The sequence below is a fragment of the Euprymna scolopes genome, chromosome 38, assembly GCF_053919585.1.
Source record: "Euprymna scolopes isolate OS-2025 chromosome 38, ASM5391958v1, whole genome shotgun sequence".
Lineage (NCBI taxonomy): Eukaryota > Metazoa > Mollusca > Cephalopoda > Sepiida > Sepiolidae > Euprymna > Euprymna scolopes.
Window position 1 is genome coordinate 90,939,526 of NC_136519.1, and position 22,460 is coordinate 90,961,985.

At 33.3% G+C, this 22,460-nt stretch overlaps 1 protein-coding gene and 1 pseudogene across 1 annotated transcript; one reads left to right on the forward strand and one right to left on the reverse strand.

Moving 5' to 3' along the window:
• Nucleotides 1-290: 290 nt before the first annotated feature.
• Nucleotides 291-863, forward strand: LOC145263307 (uncharacterized; annotated as a pseudogene).
• On the reverse strand, nt 696-21,125 carry LOC145263243 (uncharacterized). Its single transcript, XM_080120326.1, has 2 exons — nt 21,016-21,125; nt 696-3,918 (listed from the first exon to the last, which is right to left on the reverse strand). Exon 2 carries the CDS (start codon nt 3,908-3,910, stop codon nt 2,528-2,530), a length of 1,383 nt encoding a protein of 460 aa, XP_079976452.1. The 5' UTR covers nt 3,911-3,918; nt 21,016-21,125; the 3' UTR covers nt 696-2,527.
• Nucleotides 21,126-22,460: the final 1,335 nt, after the last annotated feature.

A 22,460-nucleotide genomic window follows, 5' to 3' on the forward strand; every position in this document is an offset into this window, starting at 1 on the left:
ATGGGGGGTTTTAAAGTTGAAGGAAAAGAACATCTGAACTGAAGCTAAGCGTCTATGGCTTGAAGCAAAGCATCTATGGCTTGCAGCAATCTACAAAATGTTGGAATGAAACATTAGATTTTCAGCTGAAAAAGATGAACTTCGAGTAGTTCCCTGTATTTACATACAATTTTCAGCAGGAGAAATCTTCATCGTTTCTGTTTATGTTGATGATATAATTGTGGCAAGCAAATCCCCAACACATATTCAAGATTTTGTGAAAACTATATCGAAAATTCAAGATCAAAGACATGGGAAAACTGCATTATTTTTTGGGTGTTAAGGTTGTTTATCCTCAATCAGGGAAAATATGGATTGGACAACCAGCATATACAGCAGAAATCATGGAAAAATTCCAGATGGAAAATTCAAAACCTGTATCAACTCCAATTGATGCTGGGGCAAAATTAATGAAGGCAACTGAAGTAAGTAAGCTGGTCAACAAAGAATTATATCAATCAGCAGTTGGAAGCCTACTGTATCTGTCAACAAGGACACGACCTGATATTGCCTATGCTGTCGGAAATGTTGCAAGATTCTGCTCTCAGCCTACAATGGAACACAGGAAGTTTGTAAAGCATATCGTTCGTTACTTAAATAGTATGCGAGGGTACGGTTTATTGTATGACAAGGAGAAAGCTACCAATCTCCAGGGGTACTCAGATGCAGACTGGGCTGGTGATTTAGATGATCGCAGATCAACATCTGGTTATTTGTTTCAATTAAGTGGAGCGGCTGTCAGCTGGAGAAGTAAAAGGCAAACCTGTGTTGCATTGTCAGCAGCTGAAGCTGAATACATGGCATTAGTAAGTGTGGCAAAATAGGCTGTTTGGATGCAGCGCCTTCAAGGTGCTTTATTAAGAACTTTAATTACACCAACACTTATCTACGAGGATAATCAGTCAACAATATGTATGGCAAATAATCCACAGCATCATGGAAGGGCTAAACATGTTGACATTAAATTCCACTCTATTCGAGAGCAGGTGGAAAAGAAAACAGAAAAACTGGAGTACTGTCAGAGTAAAGACATGGTATTTGTTATTTGCCAAAACTGATGGGAACCAAGCCGCTGATCAGCTACCTTGGATTTAACAGACTGGGCATATAGCTCTCTTGCATTTTTTATTACTCTTTTACAGTGGTTGCTGGCAGTCCTGAAAGCAGCTTTAGTCTCAGTGCATCTATTACGTTGGTATGTATGGAAAAAGTGATTTCTGTGCGCAATAGACGCAGCAGCACATTCTGGGGAGAACCATGGCTGGCTGTTAGGTTTTTGTTGGAATTGTTTAGATGGTATGAATTGGTCTATGCCTACAATTAACCATTCGGTCAGATCTGATACTATAGAGGACACTTCCTTTTTAAACATGGAGTGCAGAGGTAAATCAGATATGAATGTATCGAAGCTATCCCAGTCAGCCATAGAGTATCGGTTGCTTTGCTGGCTTTGTTACATAATCTTGACATTTAAAACAATGATTTTGGGCAAATAAGCTTAAGCATTTAAGCACTTATTCAATGAAATGTCTGAAAAACTTCTTTCCTGCTACTGAAACAATTAATTGAGTTTTTCCCTTTTCAATGTCATAAAGAAATACGTTGGAATTCATTTTCTTTTTTCCATTAAAAAGAATACAAATTTTCTGACGATAAAATAGTTAAAATGAATGGGACATTTTATTTAGATTAGTTTGTTCATGTTCTTGTAAGTTTTATTATCTATGATTTTGCTATCAATTTTAATCTATCATTTATGCCTACAGCAAATAATCTTTGTCAGTTTATTCTGATGAATGCCTGTAAAAAAACTAGAGACTTTCGAGGGTGTCATGTAGGCATTCAACCCCTCTCTTATAGAATATTCATATAACTTTTTATCTCATTGTTTTATTACAAATTTGGTTATTATTTTTATTTTACATCAATATCAGTTCGAATAGAACAAACGGTTCTCTACTGGAGCTAAAACATGGTTTTATTCTGATGTAAATTTATATTCGTAGGCTTTTTTAAAGATAGACATTTTCACTTTTATAACTGACAGTATTTTGATACAGATTAGTCTTCCAGAGGATGTGTCAATTTTTTCAAGATTTTTTTCATTAGTCCATTTGCTCTTATCATAACTAGTATAATATTCCTTTCTTTCAGAGACCATGTCCCTCTTCAATCATTCTAAAAGTCCTTATATTTCTCTCATGTGTGCATTTGCATTAATTTTAACATGTAAAAACGCATAATTGCAGCCATAGTTTTTCTTACTTAACATAAAGGATACGTGTCTTTTTTAATCAAAAATGACTTTAAAATGTGTGAAAACAAAAAAAAATTATCAAGAAAGTAAGAAAAGTATTATCTTATCTTATATTTGGTAGCATTTATATATTGTATATTTGTTTATTCTGTTAACTTACAATATATATACCAGCATTTTTTTGTTACGACTAGAAAAAGATATAGAACATGATGTACAAACGTTACAAGATTATTGTTTGTCCCGGAAATGGGTTTTCATATGAGTTTGCAAATTGGATCTTTGTGTGAATGCCGAATGACAAACTGTACAAGAATATGGTTTTTCGCCTGTATGTATTCTCAGATGTGCTTTCAAATGTGCATTATCATAAAAGGTAGAGGTACAAACACTACATGAATACGGACGCTCCCCAGTGTGTATTCTCAGATGCATTTTCAGAGTCGAGCTCACAGAAAAAGCTGATCCACAAATCTTACAGGAAAAAGGTTTCTCACCCGTATGGACCCTCATATGAGTTTTCAATGCAGAACTCACGGAAAATCTAGAGCCACATACTTGACAAGAATATGGTTTTTCACCAGTGTGGATCCTTATATGAGTTCTTAACGCAGATCTATCAGAAAATGTGATTCCACAAACTTGACATGAATATGGTTTTTCACCTGTATGTGTTCTCATGTGAATTTTTAACATAGATGGCTGAGAGAATGCAGATAAGCAAACTGTACAAGAATAAGGTTTCTCTCCAGTGTGTACTCTCATATGCGTTTTTAGATTTGAATTTGACGAGAAAGAAGATTTGCAAACTTTACAAGAGAATGGTTTTTCGCCTGTATGTATTCTCATGTGGATTTTAAACACAGAATTCTGTGAAAATGCAGAGCCACACACGTTGCAAGAATATGGTTTCTCACCTGTGTGTGTCTTCATGTGATTTCTTAGATGACCATTCTGTGAGAATGTTGAACTACAAAATTCACAAGTATATGGTTTCTCTCCTGTATGTATTCGCATGTGACTTTTTAGACTCGAATTCATTGAAAAATATGACCCGCAAACTGTACAACAATAGGGTTTTTCATGTGTGTGAGTTTTTAGATGAGTTTGTAAATTTGAATTCTGTGCAAATTTAGAACCGCAGACTTTACAAGAATATGGTTTCTCTCCGGTATGAATTCTCATATGAGTTTTCAAAGTCGAATTCAGTGAAAAAGCCGCCCCACAAACGTTACATGAATATGGTTTCTCTCCTGTGTGTATTCGCATATGTGTCCTCAAATGCGAATTGTCATAAAAAGTAGTTGTGCAAAGCTTACACGCATATGGCTTCTCTCGTTTCTCATCTGTGTGAATTCTCATGTGCATTTTAAGACTAGATTTCATTGAAAATGTTGAGTTGCAAACTTGACAAGAATATGGTTTTTCTCCTGTGTGTATTCGCATGTGAGGTTTTACATGAGAATTCTGGGAAAACGAGGCTCCACAAATTTGACAAGAATATGGTCGTTCGCCAGTATGTGTTCTGACGTGGTTCTTTAAGCTGGACTTTTTATCAAAGGCATAGCCACAAACTTTACAGGAATATGGTTTTAGTATCGTATCTTTTTCCATGCTTGTATCTACAATAAAAAGAAAGATCTTTTAATGCCTATTGAACCTCAGTATAAAATAAATTGCCTCATAATGTTTTTACTTTTGCTAAACAATCTGTTAATAATAAATTTGATCTGTTCCATGTTTGTATCTATAAAACATTATGTAAATATAAGTTATATTAATATATACTATTTGCTGTTGTATTGATTTATTCTCACATGTAATAACTATAAAATATTAGTCAGATAGACTCACTGGTATATAATATAGTTAGTTAAAATTAAGAAATAAAAGTTCAGTGTCAACTTGCTGAAATCAAAGTTAGACTTACTGTGTGAATTGATATAAATGTATGTGATGTCACATATATAGATATACATATATAAGATGTATATATGCATTTATGTATATATATATATGAGTGTGTATATACATGTATGTATATAGGCATTTTTGTATATATATATACATGTGTATATGTATATATAACATTTTACAAGAATATGGCCTTTCTAGCATGTGTGTTCTTATGTGATTTTTATGAAATGCATAACCAAAAATTTTACACAAATAATTACCTGTAATAAAAAAAAACATTACCATAACAAAAGTTCTATTAAGGCATACTTTTTGTTGTGTCCACCTTACAGATAAAAATGAACTCTTCCACTTACTATAATGACTGGGAGAATATGTTCCTTGGATTGTGCACATGTCATGCAAACTTGGCATTTGGGCAAGCATATAATCACATTCTGTATTGTATTTTCTTTTCTATTCAATATATTTTGTTTAAACTAAATATTAAATTGTGTCTTTCTTCTGAATTCTTACTGGTCTACAACATTATTCTACCTCAACGTAAGAATTAAGTACTTCATACTATTATTACTTGAACTACATAAGCTAATTATTGAATATAAATTTGACCAGTCGTTAATGTAATATATTTAATTGTTAAATATTTGACGAGTATATCTGCAAGGAAATGAAATTTACTTAGGGTTACTTGGTGACATTGAGATTAAAAAACGACTTGATTGTGGGAATTTGTAAAAGGGATTTAACATAACATGGCTCAAATAGAGAGTGAGTGAGTGAGAGATATTTGATTGGAAATGTAAAAGTGTAAATATGTTGTTTTAGAATATATAATTTTGTTAGTTGTAAATAACAGGAAATTATACTTAGTTACATTATTTGTATAATTGAGATCTATAACGATCATGTCACTCAAGTCCAAGTAAGAATTACTGCAACTGTGAGAAATAATAGAAAGAGCGCAATATCTTTTCTGTTACTATGCAACAGTGTGCAAATAAGGCTATTGAATGGTTCAAATCAGCAATTGAAGCACATGTTCCTACACTGAAATATGATAGAAAACCTCACTTTCTCCAATGGTTCACTTCTACTCAATAAACCACTTTCTCCTAAAGTTCCCTTTCATGACGGAAGCTACGCTTAATGATTTGAAAATCACACCATGTTCATAGTATTCCAACATTACTGCCTAACGATAGCAAAATAGACCAAAAAATCCAGATGCAAATAGAATTATAATTGTTAAAATCAGTTGTACTGTCAGGTTGCTTACAAGGGGTTTGGTCATGAATGACTTTCAAATTAAATCATGTTGTTTCCGTGTGAATTGGAGAATCTCACAGCGAAGGTGAATTCTCTGATTGGTTTGATAAGGAGGATTTTGTCCAAACCACCCCACTTACTTTAGTATAACGGGTGTAAATCAATTGAACATTAAAAGAAGAAGATAGAATAGGTCGAGAATAAATTTAAAAATAACAGACAGATTCAAAGAAAATTATTTAGCAGCCAGACGTAATGTCAGATATTAACATTGGATTACAGCAAAAATGTACCCCTGTTATTTTGGTCCTGTAACCAAAATTACCAGAAAATAATAACTTTTGGTGCAAATCAATAAATCCCCCTCCATGAAAATACAAAGATACCAAAAATAAAGAAAATCTCCATAAGGTTGGAGCAGGTGAATTCATGGTCTCACTATAAGGAACATTCTGAGTAAAGAAATATATTATTAATCATTGCTGAAACATACTTAAAATATCAAGTGACAATTTTTATATGGGATTCAGAAGTATGAGTGTGAGTTTCTTGTAGTTTTCAATTTTTCTGCAAAGATATTGCTCTTTTTGGTTTAAAATATTTGTAAGTATTATATTTTAGACTAGGCTGAGTGCTCGGTGATTCCCGGTTGTTTGGAGGTGTAAAAAAATGTGATAGTAAGCAGGCAGGCTAGAACTCATGATGCAAAAGCGGAAAAGAAAGTGAAAGAAAATCTGACGTCTTACCCCTACTCTATGACGCGACCAGAAATGTAAGGCATTCAAATTAAACATAGTCAAGAAAAAAGATGACTTGCAGAAATGGCGTTGCTTTGGAACTTCGTACAAAGTTCGTTTTTAATGTTAGTTTATTTAGTTATGTTTTGGATCTGTACGATTTTGCGATCTGTCTTTTTGCCATACTATTCTCCAAGCTTAGTTTCCAGGCCTCTTTTGTAATCTTAGTATGTTGTTGTTTACTTCCTTACCCATGAGTAACTTAGCCGAAGTTCTACCATCATGGGGTGTGAACTATGTTCTCTCCCGTCCTCTTATCGTGTATTTATCGCCTAGATGGTTTTCAACATTGTTGTGAAGGACTGCTCTATCTCTTCATTAACTTGGGAATAAAAGAGGTTAACTTTCAGTGTTAGATACCCTATTCGTTGCAGAAGTGCTAGGACTCTGAGGATATTAACTGGTGTCCATTATTTACAATGATAATATCAGGAATGCCATGTATATAGAAACACATTTGGATTGTCGATATGATTGTATGTAGGTTTGTAAACAGCAACAAACTTTTTTGAGAAAATTTGGACAAGAAGTCAAATATTCCAGCGATGGAATACTGTTGTCTTCCATATTAGAACAAGCTGGTGAACCAAGCAAGAGATTAAAAATTTAAGTGCAGTACCTCTGCCGAGTCCACGTTCACTATAGGCCAGAGTACATCTCCAAAATTCGTTCATAGGACTAGTTATTACTTCCTTCCATGTGGATGTAAACAATTCAATTTTGACTGGATATCCATGCAGCTTCTCTCTCATCTTCTCCTGCAGAATGAAATGTGTCAGTTAATTGCCTATTAGACACTGGTAGTGGGCATTCATACTTGTAAAATGATGTATTGAGAAACTTACGTCTCTCTACTTAAATATTATCAAAAAAAAGTAAGGTTCTTGTAGGTTAAAATTCAAAACCACCACCCCTGTTCTCTCTTTGTTATGGAGGAACTTGTGAGCGATGTCTTAAGACCATTTTGCGACTTAGGAACAATTATCAAACTGATCCCAGGTAAGTGTTATTAGGGCAGCATATTTTCAAAATGGTGATGAGATTGGGGAGGTACATTCCCTGAAACATCTATATCCCTTGGAACTTTCTCAAACTCCTGATGGCCCTCCTGTTGCAGTGGAAGTGGAGGAGTCTTCTGGTTCACCCCTTATTGCTGAAGAGTAGATCTGGTTGTGTTCCCTATGCAACTCTTTGCAACAAAATCAGAACATGATCGGTGTTGATACATGCAACAAATGTTTCAATTTCCGATGTGTTGGTATCAACCCAGAACTTCCCAATGGACAAAAGTGGTATTGCCCAGAATGAGAATCATAAAAAAAAACGTTGGGGTAGACTCACTTTGCTTCCTGCATAATTTATATCTGAAGTAGTGGACTACGGCTAATAAGATATTGTATCAGTAGTTCTCTGATCACATATTTTTGTGATTTGATTTAGCTTTTTCTTTTTTCTGAGTGTGAGAAAAAATAGGATTACTTATGTTTGTGGGGTCAGTATAAGGAGAATAATCCAAACTATTAGCAAAAACGACAAATGAATAGAGAGACTAGGAAGTGGGGTGTGAGACATGTTCCTGTTGTTATAAATGACTGCCTTGAATCATTGATTGAGATTGTCGGACTGACTTCCTCATCTTGGTTGTTATAGTCACAACGTTTCGGCCGTTTTGCCCTCCGGCCTTCATCAGGTGTTTTGTATCAAACTGGGGAAGCGTTTGTTAGGAGTCTCGACCCCAACCCTTTATTATTATTACGGGGGTACCGTGTTCGGACTCCAGCTAGGCTCTGGGACATAGTTGCTGATTCTCTGTTTTGAATGCTACTTTTTACTGCCTTCGTTCAGGATTGAACTCAGCACCTTTGGGTAATTGTAAACTTTGATACAATGTCTAGGACCACTCGGCCATATGTCACTAGGACAATTCTTAGTTGTTTTTTGTTAATGTTAAACCTATGTTGTTATTCAAGGTTTTCTCTTTCTATTAGAGGTGTCTAAATTGCATTCAGCGCTATGCTTGGTTTGCTCAGTAGGTTGTTATGTCCGAGCATGTGAACTGTTTCTTTAAGTTTTCTCACTTTCCAGTGGGTCTCTCTGTTTATTATTTTTACTTCATCCCATCGGAGGCGATGGTTCCCCCCTCTCCATCCAGACATGGTTCGTTATACCCGATTTTTCAATCTCCCCTTTAGTTACCGCTTTTTGGTGTTCTTCCACACTTACTTAAAGGGGGCGGCATGTTTCACCCTTGTAAACCTTTCTGCAACTGCATGGGATGGAGTATATGCAGTTCTTGGTCATGTTCTCCTCCATGCGGGGCTTCACTCGTACCAGGTGTCGTCTGAGTGTTGACTCACTCTTGAATACCGTCCTGATGTTGTAGGGGGCACATATTCTCTGAATCTTTTCGGAGATGCCTCGTTTGTATGGTAGGCAGACCGTTGGAGGTTTTTGGGTTTCAGTCTCCTCTCTTATACTATTAACACGTCTGGTGGATAGTATGCTATCGGGGTAGTTGTTAAAATGGAGGGTATTCTTCAACCTGACCATTTCTTGGTGGTATGTAATGGTGTTGCTACTTATTGTCTCTGCTCGATGTTGTAGGCAGCGTGCGATTCTATGTTTGATACTGTATGGGTGATGTGAGTTGAAGTAAAGTTATTGTCTGGTGAAGGTAGGCTTGCGATATACGGATATCTTAAACCCATGCTCTGTGCGTGATATGAGTATATCAAGGAAGGCCAGTTGGTTATCTTTTTTCTTTCTCCATTGTGAACTGTATCGATGGTCTTATTGAGCTCACATAGTCTAGGAGAGCCTGGATGTCTTCCTGATGGGGCCAGAGTATGAAGGTGTCATCAATGTATCTTAGCCACATGGTTGGTTTTAAGGGAGCTGAACCTAAGGCCATGTCTTCGAAGTATTCCATGTATATGTTCGCCATCACCGGTGATACTAGTGAGCCCATAGCTAGCCCCTCCTCTTGTCGATATAGGTCAGTACCCATTCTGAAGTAGGTTGTTTCTATGCAGAATGTCAGCATTTCCATTAAGTTTGGCAATGGTACACATGTGCGCTCTCCTATGGAGAGGTCCGCAGCTAGTTTGTCTTGAATTACTGCTAGTGCCTCACTAGTTGGGACTTTAGTGAACAGGCTAACTACATCTAGGCTTACCATTTGGTTTGTACTGATGGGTGCTCCCTTGATCAGTTCCGTGAAGTGGGCAGAATTCTTTACATGTGTTGCTGACTTGCCTACTTATGGGTTTATTATATCCACAAGGTACATGCTCAGTGGGTGGCATGCTGAGCCTCGGCAGCTCACTATGGGTCTGAGTGGAATACCGTCTGTGTGTATCTTGGGGAGACCGTACATATGTAGTAGCTTACTGTAATGCTGGACCAGCTGTCTATATCTCATCGGAGCGATGTGTTCCTTGTTTTGGTAAGGATTTGTAACAGCTTTCTTTCGGTTTTCAAAGTTGGGTCCTGCTTTATTTTATCGTAGCTACCATCTGCAATTAGATCTGCCGTTTTTTCAGAGTACTCCGACATGTCCATCACCACAGTAACATCATCTTTGTCTCTTGGCAGAATTATTATACTGCTGTCACTCTGTAGGGTTCTTTTAGCCAGCCTATCTTCCCGAGAGATGTTTTATTTGGGAGGCTTGGCTTTCTCAAGTACTTGTCTCACTTTCCATCTTATTTCATCACCTTGGGTTGATGGGATTCTCAAGGCTATATCTTCCATGTGTGTTATGATATCTTAGAATGGAACGCGTTTGGCTGTTGTTGTGAAGTTGATACCTTTATTTAGTACTGCTTCCTCTGAGTGACTCAGTTGGCGGCTGCTGAGGTTGATGGCCGCTTTCACAGGTGAGCGGTGTTTTGATGTTACATTTCTCTGGTCTTTGAGTTTTGTGAGCTTCTTGATTTGGCGTTCTTTAATCTTCTCATATTCTTGTCTGTACGATTTATCCAGATCTGATTGGATTCTCACCCTGTCTTCCTCTTGAGTCACCTTGACAAGGAACGATGTTAAGATGTCGGAGATTTCGTTCCTTAGTTTTTGTTTATTCCAGCAGGTGTGTTGGATCCTTTCTTGAACGAGGGCATGCCCTACCTTTTCCGCGACTGTATGTGCCTTCCTGAAATCCACTGTTGTTTGTAATGTCAACCCTGCTGGTATGAGTTTTAAGTCTCTACATCTGTACAGGAAGGTTAGATGGTTAGCGAGTCTTGCCAGTTTCACATGATGCTTTTCTAAGTGTCGCCATTCAATCCTAATGTCGGGTCCGTACCGATTGGATAGTAATTGTCTGTATTTTTGAGACGAGGTGTTTTCATTGATTGAGATTGTCCGGAGGCCGGACGGCAAAACGGCCGAAACGTTGTGACTACAGCAACCAAGATGAGGAAGTCATTCCGACAATCTAAATCAATGAAAACACTCATCTAAAAAATACAGACAATTACTGCCTTGAATCAGTTTTAAAAAAACTGAGCAGTTTACTGGCGATAGGTTATTGCAAACCTCAGTTCTAGTTTCCTTCTTCCACCAACTCATTACTCCAACTTCTTTGTGGAGCAGACAGCACAGTCCTTGTTACCAGTTGTTCTTGTTTCTACCTCCTTAGTTTTTCTTCATCGTCGGAATAATTTTGTTCTATTAAAGTGAACATTTCAGATGTAATTAAAAGCATTAAAAATACACAAACAATTAACCCAGATAGACAGAAAAGTAACTTTTATTGGCCATGGTAATATTTATTGACACCATTTTACAATTCTTCATTGTGCTGAGCAAAACTCTATTTTTACTAAGAGATCCGTTCATTTTTTAAAACAAGAAGTTGGAATGCTAAAGCCAACAGAATTTGAGATATTGTAAGAAAAAGATGCAACTAAAAAAGAAAAGAAAAAAAATTACAAACGAAAATGAATTTTTTTTAAATCTGCAACATGACTTTCGACAAGCAAATTATAGGTATGTGCAAAATGAATAGCTAATGCTCAAAATGTATAAAAATTTGACCCCCTCCCTTTACTTACAAATTCAATAAACATCAGAAAATTAACCAATTTTAATGAAATTTTCAGTATTTATCATGTAATGATTAAGGAATATAATGATTACCATTATTTTTATGTAAATCTTAGTTGAAATGTATTATTTTGTTTAAAGAAAAAACATCTTTATGAAAATTATTGTTTTCAGTAGTAAAAAGAAATTAAAGAATTTAGTTTTGCTTTTTTTTATGAAAATAAAGCATCGTAAATTGCAACAATAAAAAATAAATTTTTCAGGAACATTACAAAAATCCCTTAAAGTTCGTATTAACAAAACTGATATAACTTGAATGAAAATTAATTTCTCCAACTTAAAGTATTATCATTGAATTAAGCATTGTTTATTTAATATTTCCACATAGCAAATTATAAGTGCCAAAAATATTTCCTCTTTTGTTAGATTACATTTTTAGCATAATTTTTATATGTAAGATTCTAGTATTTTCATTGCCTGCATGAACGTGTAATCTTCAGTGTAACATAATTTTTATATAATCTTGAAAAATAAAAAATAAAAACATTCAACGCGGAGACACAGAAAAATAATTAAATTAAAAAATGGTAAAAATGATATAAATGTCTACAATAGGAATATACAGATGCACGGCTGAAAAAAAAGAAAAGTTTTGCACTCCCTCCCTTCCTTTGACGAACAGACGTTATTTCCAGATAGCCTTTTTACGTTCTGACATTGTAGGCTTCCTTGGAACTAATGGTAGCCGAATTTTCATTTGCTGTGATTGTGTAAAGCCAGAATCTCTTGCTTCGGGGAGGAGGTGGTAATTAAGCTATTTTTATACAAACAAGGTGTTTTTTATTTAATTCAGTATGTTAGAACTTTACTAATTATCTTTTAAATAGGCCCAGAAAACAATATATATATATTTTCAAGAGATTTTTACAATGAATTTATTTAACTTCAAAATTTAGCTAAAATGTCATTTCCAACTCTTCCCGTGAAAACATTTTTCATTATAACTTGTTTTTTCATGAGTAAAAATGTTTTTCCTTTGCGAAATTAACTTTAGGCTTTAATCTTTCAAATATAATCAAAAAGTAGTCGGAAACCTGCAAAAAAAATTATGATAACACGGCTTTCAAAACTATGTCCCACTATCTTTTTTTTTTTTTGCTATTAATGTACGTACCTAGCAAATTAAAATTGCTCTGCAATTATCGTCGCATTTTCTTCTGTCTTGTAATGTTGCAAATTACATATTTATAGGCACTGCCAAAACGAAAGAAGGAAGCGAGTATATTTTGACTGAGTCTCTCTGTAAAAATCTACCAAAAATCAAGTAATTATCAAATCAATACGAAATATTCACTGATTATTAAGTGTAGAATGAACTTTATAATGGTGTAATTTGTTTCATAATCGATATTTATCTATATATCTATAAAAGTGAAAGTATCTGTCTGTCTGTGTACATTTCCCTACACAATAACTCTGTCAACTTTCACTCTACAGACTCAAAATTTGATATACAGGGTAGTGAGATTTGGGAAAATCTTTGTAATCGGTTTTCCACCAGGAACTTTCCTGTTAAGGGGTCAAAGTTCAACGATTGGACCTTTGAGAACTCTACCTAACTCCACCGACAACTTTGGGTATAAACACTTGAAACTTTAGATATAGGTTCCTTGGACATGGATCTAACTTAATAACTTGATTTGAGCCAAAAACAATAAATGTTAAGGAGTCATAATAGGGGTCAATTTTTTTTTAAATTGACCTCTGCGGTCTCTACCAAATTACTCAGACAATTTCTGGTCTACACATTTGAAATTTTACATAAAGGGTATTCAGAGATAAGGCAAGCTTTTTAATCGGTTTGGGTCGAAAATATAGCTACAAATATATAAATCTATGTATGTATGTTTTTATGTCTGCCTAAAACTTTCGACATAGGCGACGGAATTTTACAAGATCAGTATCGTTTTGAAGCTCGACTTTTCAGACAACAAATACCGAAAAATTGGCTAATACATTAATTTCTTCACCCTCAACTGGGCACTTTTCTAGAGTGAGAGGTTGCTTTTTTCGCCGATATTTTCGAAAGTCATCCCCTTCTTTCAACTTTCTAGCTTTAATTTAAACCTACGTCACTTCCGGTTGTGCGATGGTCGTAACAGCAAAGACATTACTTTTTTTTTCACGTTCTTTTCCTCCTTTGCGGTACGGGTTCAATCCTGCTTTACTATAACCACTTATCTTGTTCAATACACACCTCCAAACACCCGGGCAACACCAGGCACCCATGCTAGTATATATATATATATATATATATATATATATATATATATATAGGCCTACAAAATCACTGTTCTTTATTTATGAGTAAATATATGCTTAAAATAATTAGCCGAAATTGAGCCAAATATATTGTATTATGGAGAGAGTGAGGATTGTAGATAAATAAACAAGCAAACAAAAAAAATCAACTATGCACATATAAGATTTTTCAGTTAAAAATCCGAATTTTGAATGTATTTTATTTTTTATCTTTTTGTGTTTTGAAGTGTGAAATTCATTGAATATGTAAATAATAATTATCTTTCAGATTAGCAAAGAAATTATATATTTTTATTATTTTTGCGAAAAAATTGTTTTTAAATCTTCAAAAAACAAATTAATACTTTATTTTTAAGTGAGCCTAATATTGCTAATATACAATTAAATAGAAAATGCTTTGAAGAATCAATACCAAAAAAGAAAAAAAAATCGATAAATAACTGCGTATTTTCTAAAAATATGATAATTTCTTTTGGCAATTTCTTTTTTTATTCACCTATGGATGCCCAACCGTGATAGAAGATTCAGGAGTTGTTTTCAACACAAACAACGTCTAGCATTCCCAAAATGGTCACCCATCTGGTACTGGCCAGCCTCATCGTTGCTTTACTTCAGGGATTATGTAGGCAACTTGAGCATATCGGGAAATGATATACAAACAGCCATTAGCATATTAAGTGACGCTCCTTGTGTAAACGAATCAAGCGGAGGCATTTGGATGATGTCAAAACGTCGTTAATTCATTACCCACCCAGCATCAGCCATATATGTCATTTGGGCGGTCGCGTTTCGATCCTGGCTTGAGGCAGTTGCCTGTCTAGCCGCACTGATGAGCTGTGAAACAGCGAAACAGTACTGTATGTGGATGACTATATATATATATATACATATATATATATATATATATATATATATATATATATATATATATATATATGGCACAATTACATTGACAAACCAGTTCTCGCCAGATCACTGAAGTTAAGCAACATTGAGCCTGGCCAGTACCAGATGATTGACCATTTGGGAAGGCAAGGCGCTGTATGTATCGTGAGGTAAAATACCAGGTTGAGAAACTGGTGCAGTTTATCCTTCTTTCAAGGGTAGATGAGACTCTCTTAAACCATGGTAGGCACCCTGTCTAGTGATGGCATTATAGTTAAAAAAATACCCTTGATGGCCCTGGCTACGGCAAGATTTGAATTACACTACAAACTCGTGTAGTGAGTTCAATCTTGGCTATTGCAACGCTGGATGGATGGATATATATATAGCTATACAAAAGGTCAGAAAAACATTGATACCGTGGATTTTAAGCCTAACATAAGGAGGCCCAGTAAATGGTAAATAATGCTAGGCTAATATCCGACATATTTTTTTCTGTTTATCTTTCTAAAGAAAAACTAAGACCGCACATATTATCTCTAATAATGTTCATTTTTATTTAATTATATCTTGTCTGTCCCTATTTCTATATATTTTTTTTTAATATCAATTTTTCAATTATTTATTTAATATATTTTTGTAAATATATGTTAGATTATTTTGTTTAATATCTTGTCCTATTTTGTTCTTAATTAAAATTGCTTCTGATTTTGATCGGTTATTTCTGACGAGTCTAAGGGAAGTAATTAATTGTTGTGGAGACGCTCATTAATTAACATAGGTGAGTGAGTGAGATATATAAAGGTATCAATTACCAATACCGGGGGAGTTCTTCAATGACCGCCAAATAGGCAAGACATCTATGTTGCCTCCAGTAAGACATGCAACACGCCACCTGTCAGAATATCTCCAACTGAAGTATATCTGAAGACATGTAAATATGTAAATAACTTTTCTGCCTAATATATTATTGTATACCTTTACTTTCCATGTTCTTGTTAATTATTTGTGCAGACACTACATTAATGTATCTTTTTAATTTTTTAAATCTTTTTCTTATTTCAATTGAAGGGGGTAACTCATGAATCATTAAATTTTTGTATTTTATTATATGTATTATATGCTTTTAATTTTAATTATTTAAAAGTTAACGGATCAGTATTTCATGTTATTATTTTATTTTTATATTTGGTTACTATATACCTGGGTATATTTAAATAATATCAGGTTCTAAGTGACTTTATAGTCAGTATATTCTTATGTAAATTATTTTAATTTACTGAGTTGTAATGTCGAGGTCTTAAATTCACTTACCCTAAAGATTCTTTTATATTTGTGTTCTTTCTATTTTTTAGTTTGATATATTTGAGTTTTTATATATCATATTTTCTTATATTTTTGTTTATTTTGGAAGATGGTATTCATTTATCTAGCTCTTTGGTCAAGTTTTATTTATTTATTTATTTTATTTTTACCGAATTTTTGTTTATCTCTTTGGTTAAATTTTTTTATTTATTTGTTTACTTAATTTTTACTGAATTCTTGTATATATATATCTGTAAATATTTTATACCATTCTATGTCAAATTGTCCAAAACAGCCATTTACATACATACATATTTATTATTTTAAAAATATAATTATCCACTCGCACGTGTTTCGTCGTCTACGACTAATCAGAGTGGCTGAATCTAGCAAGATTTGAAATCAGGACCCCACGGTAATGAGCCTAAACCCTTTATCTGCTCGTCCATCTAGCACGACTGTTTGGATATATCACAATTTACTTAGATGTTTGTTTAATTCATTCAAAACGTATCACAAAAACAAAAGCAAACAATATAAATATATATATATATACATATACGCACACAGAACTATACATATATACATGCATCTCCACATGCACGCACATTTATATATCTAAAAATATGCTTTCACCATTTAACATTTCTGCTTACTTTATAGTCAGTGTAGTCCTATGTAATTTATAATAATTTACTGAATTATAATATCGAGACTTTTATAATAGCACTTTCTCAACCTATATAATTTCACTTCATCTAGGCATATACTTTAATATATTTGAGTTTATGGTATTTTTTATATCGATTGTAAAAAATTGCTTGTTCTTTAATTAAAAATTTTGGCCTAAATATCTGCTGTCAATTTTGCTAATTTATTTTATGCTTTAATTTGACTGTATTTAGAATACTCTAAGATTTTCCTTTATGTAGGATCTTTGTTGTTCAGTTCTCACAGTTTAGTATGGGCGCTTGTTTCCTATGTACACAGGCCTTAAAGCATTTGCTGTGGACATTCAACAGATCTTTTGGGGGCCATTTATAGCCCTTATGGTTTACTATTTCTCCGCATCACAAAAGGGGCACAATTTTGAAGCAGGTGAGTATGCCGCCCTTCTTTCTATATTCATCTATTTAAGGATGAATGGTGTTCTGTTGTCTTTTCATTGCCATACTCGGGCAGCTAATGCTGTCTTTATTCTTGTTCTTCCCCTAAAAGAACTGTTATGCATGTAAAATCTTTGCTGAAAAGTCCTTTGTGTCATACGAATGTACTACCTTCTTTTTCATTGCGTTCGCTTACAATGATTTTTATTGATGGAGTGATTAAGTAGCTGGTCTTAACTGTGTTCCTATTGAATAATTTGTGCAGTTATCTTGTAGAGAGAAATTTCTGTCCAGCAGTTTCAGGAATAAATGTCTTACTCATGTTTTTATGTTGAGGGAAAATGGAGGTGCAAACCAAATGATGTCCTGCCTTCTGTTATGTTAGTTTTTTGTTAGCTGATGTTGGGTTGCCTGGTATATGATGTTTTCTGTGAACCCACTTTTTTGGAGCGCCTCATTGTAATATGGGGCAGCTTGATTGAAGATGCCAGCATTTGATGAGAGCATGGAGACTATTTTGCTGATATTGGCAGCCATGTTCTTAAAAATTGTAGGGGGATGACAAAATCCTTTGTTTATGTAACTTAGTGTCTCATTGAGCTTATGGAAGGGGTTATGTGTCCTATTTTCAAGCTCTTATATTGAAAATCTTTCTTTGTAATTGAGCACTTTGATGGCATTCTTTCCCCAAAACTGAATATATATATATATATATATATATATATATGACTTGTATTTAATATACTGAGTTTGTGTAATCCAGTAAATTTTCATATAATAATAAGTTGCTTTTCACGGAGGTTATCTCCAGAGTGTATGTTTTTCACATGCTTCTTTTTCCGTTAAGGGAAGTTTTCTTTTTTTTTTTTTACTTTAAATAATGTTCTATTATAAAGAGTGTTTTTATTCATAATGTCTGAAGAAATGCTGGTTTTTGTGAAAATTTTCAAACGCCATACTGTTTGAAATTGTCAATTTGGCATGGAAACAATTGTAACGTAAAATGTAATAAACCTCTTGTTGCTATCAACACCTTTTTTGGAGTCTTGTTTTTGCTTATATATATATATATATATATATATATATATATATATATATATATATATATTCTAGCTTATGAAAAAAAGGGTACTCTTTCATAATTTGACCCGAATTCTCGTGAATTCCCATAAAGCATGGATCGGGCGAGACCGGCAATTATCAGTGTCAGCTGAGCGCATCGTAACAGACGTAAACTAATGAGAAAGAAAAAAAACGGAAAAAATACAAATGCAAATAATAAAAAATAACAACGAAATAAAACTACCTTGAAAAATGGAAATATGTTTATTTCATTTTAGTATTTAATATTTTGTTTTGTTTTTTTGTTTTTTGCAAAATATTTATCAACAGAAAGTTTGTTTGTTTTGTTTTTTTCTCCAAGAAAAGATTTTTTAACTGTATAATTGTTAGGTCTAAGTACAAGTTTGTTGTTTTTTTTGTTGTTGTTTTCTTTTCTTTTTTGCAACTGTATTTGTTTTTCTTGTTTTGTTTTTTTTCAAGACTTGTTGTTCAGTCAAGTTCTTTTGTTGGCACTGTCCATTTGTACATCTCTAGGAGACACCATCCTTTACACACGATCTGTGTTAAGTAAACATTTCTGTTTTGCACCTCATTTTTTGGGGACAACAATTTCTTCTTCTGGCAATATAAGATTGTCTGCATCGATGTTTTCATTTTTTTTTCTAACATGTATAAATTTATTTTCGTGCCTTTAATTTTTCTGTTTGGCGTGTTTGAAAACATATTTATCAGCTTTCTTTTTTCTTTTTTTTTTGTTGGTTTAATCGTTTCTTTCCATTAGAATGTCGTCTGCTTCCATTTAGATAGCGCTTTTTCATTGGTTAATCAAACGGCCAAAAATTCAATTAAAAAAAAGAATAATTAAATAATAAATAACTAATCAGAAAAATAAAAAGTCACCCCCGCCCCCTTAATATCACCTTAAAAATTACTAAAAACACAAGAGAAAAAAATTAAATGAATAAAATAAAAAGTCGAGTTAGCGTTTCAACATTTGACTGACACCGATAATTGCCAGTCTCGCCCGATCCATGCTTGACAGGAATTCCCGAGAATTTGGGTCAAATTATTCAAGAGTACCGAAAAAAGAATTAAACTCTTCACTTATCGTCAGATGAAATGCTAAAAAAATACATGGCTAAATATAGTTTGTTTATTCCCCTACAGGCGCCTGTACTTAATTTTAAGCTATCATAGAATTTTGTTTTCTTTTAACTTCGCTACAACACAAATCTATAGAGTGATATAAAAAGTTGGAATTATTCGAAATTCAAGTACTTATATTATAATATTTTTGCATATTCCTATAGTAAATCATCCTAAATTTTATTTAGACGAAAAACACAATTATTTGGTTCAAAAAACTTTAAAAAAATATTTTAATATTTTAGCGATCAAGACAAAGATGACGCCCAATGGCGTGATTGTGAAAAATTTTAATGTAAAATTCCATTAAAAATAATAGAAAAGGTTTTATATCATTCTGCTTTTAATATGATAGAATTAAGGCGTTTATCTTTCCGGAGCACAAAAAAGTTACTCAAGAATGATGGATTTTAATAGATTTTAATTCGCTAAAAAAAAAAAAAAAAAAAACAGCTTGCTTTTTTTTTTTTTTTTCACTTTTTGGCCATGACTACATTTTTAAAACTCGTTTTCAATTAAAAAAAAAAAGTAGTAAAAAAAAGAATGGCACTAGTGCACTTATTGATCCGTGCTGAAATAACGTTATTATTTAATAAGCCATTCTTAACATGGGGGTGTTTTGTACCTATTCTATACTTTAACCTTACAATTGAATTAAAAAAAAAACAAACCATATAGTAAAACTTTAATTAAACTTGGAAATACGATTTTAAAAATAGCGCGAATCAGCACCAAAAGAATAAAATTAAAATAAGCGTCTTTTGGCAATTGATTATTATGCTAGTCGAAAAAAAAAGCAGTTTTCTTTAATAAAAATTCAGTTTCTTATGTAATGTTTTCATTTTAAAAAATGTTAACTGCTTACAATTCATTAAATTTGCGTTGGTTTAAGCGTCCCAAATTATCGCGGGGAAAAAAATGAACAAATCTCTAAGTAAAACAGAATTACCTCCCTTAGAACAATGAGTTAAGCTTCCGATTTACCAGCATATTAAAGTTACCGTAAAGAACAGTTCTGAGAAAAGTAGCTATCCTCTTTCGTTACAGGCAGTAAACAAGTGACTAAAGAGGGTCGTGGCATTTTAACAATAGCCAATAAAACAAAAACGGGACGAACAAAATAAAAATACAACGAATAAATGTTATACAAACAATAATAAAATTAGTCCGTTTGAACACGATTGATGCCAGTTATTAGTTGTGATTCGGTTTAATTTTTTATTTTTTGGGGACGATTATCGAGGCCCCACGTTATTTTGGTATTATTATACAAACACCGTGACAGCGTTAGGGTTAGGATTAGGGTTAGGGTTAGGGTTAGGGTTTAGGGTTAGGGTTAGGGTTAAGGTTAGGGTTAGGTTTAGGGTTAGGGTTAGGGTTAGGGTTAGGGGTTAGGGTTAGGGGTAGGGGTAGGGTTAATTCGCTGTCACGGTGTTTGTATAGTTTTACCGTTATTTTTTTGTCTCTTTCTTACTTAACAAAACTGACACTAAGTGTATAATAAACTAAAAAGAACACTTGAAACTTGATTAAAATACACAAACGGTACTTCTGTAGAATACGGACAGTGTAATCTTTTTACATAGGATTTTCAAGTTCAATTCAATTTTTACGTTATCTTTTCTAAATTAAACTGTTAGATTAAAGTATAGTAAAGTTACAAAATGTCTCCTCCTCATGTTAAACATGTGTTTCTGAATAATAACGCTCTAATTTCAACAGTAACACTGTCCGTATTATGCATAAGTACGAAAGCGAATACATTTGTAATTTTAACAATTTTCACGTCTCCTTAGATTTCGCATTTTTTTTATGTTGCACTGTTTGCAATATTCAACCGTGCTGATAAATAATAATTACTTACCTCCAAATAATTTGTAATTAATAACATAAACACTTGATTAAACAGCTGAAAATGAAATGTTAAATCATTTCTGCAAAATTAAGCAGTACAAAAGATAAAGATATTTCAACGATCGGTGTTAAAGAAAAATTGATCCCTTCTTAAAAAACGGTCTTTGTTTTATTTAACGATTAGAATCGACTTTAAGTATTGGTTCAAATTCAAAATGAATCGCGTGTACATATAACAATACATGGTCATGTTGAATTTTTGCTTGCTCGCTCTCTCTCTCTCTCTCTCTCTCTCTCTCTCTCTCTCTCTCTCTCTCTCTGTGTCTTTCTCTGTATCTGTATCTGTATCTCTATCTCTCTCTCTTTACACACACACACACACACACACACACACACACACACACACACACACATATATATATATATATATATATATATATATATATATATATATATATATATATATATATATATGAGAAGGAAAGTATTTCTTCGAAACTCAGCGGATTAAAGACGATCCTCTTATTAAGTGTTTCCTTTTCAGATTAAATATGTTTTTAACTCTTTTTCAAAGTGTTTTTTAACATGTTTTATTAACTATTTGCTCTTATATATATATATATATATATATATATATATATATATATATATATATATATATATATATATATATATATATAAAGAGAGAGAGATGTTTTTATTTGTTTTTGTTAGCGATACTTTTTGAATGAATTCAATTATTCATACGAAATTGCATTTTTACTTAAATGCGAGTTAGGAATAATTTTCCCTTTGACCAATTTGGTACCACCTTAAATGGGGAGCGGCATATATATTATTTTTAAAATATAATTATCCACTGACACGTATATATATTCAACTTTTCATTTTTCAATCTGGAATATATATATATATATATATATATATATATATATATATATATATATATATGTCAAATGTGTGTGTGTGTGTGTGTGTGTGTGCATTTCCTTATCAAATAACTCTGTCAATTTTCGGTCTAGAGACTCGAGATTTTGTAGTGAACTACTACTATGATGCTGCTAAGTATGATTCCCTTATTTCTTTCTTTCTCCCTACTCATCTACTTTTCACTTCCTTTCTTCTCTCAACGTCACCAGAGGTTTCAGCCAATCAGAATAGAGGACTGTCATGGAGGGTGATACAAAGAAGAAATCTGTCTCAGACATGCGGAAACGATAGAAGCATCAACACATGACAAACCAGTTTCCCTGGGTAAAGACTTTTATCAAAGAAATGTCCCATCTTCTTTGTACCCTATATCTTGAAAACGTTTATAAAACATCATCAATCCTAAAGTCTCGTCGCACTTAATTATAACCCGATGTTTTCTTTTCCACAACCATTCTTTTTCAGCACTCTTGTTGTCTCTCTAATGTCGGAAGTGCCTCAAAAAGGGGACCGACCGAAATGGTG

Coding starts and splice junctions, on each gene's coding strand:
- LOC145263243 (XM_080120326.1), bottom strand. CDS start 3,910: ATGGAAAAAGATACGATACTAAAACCATATTCCTGTAAAGTTTGTGGC.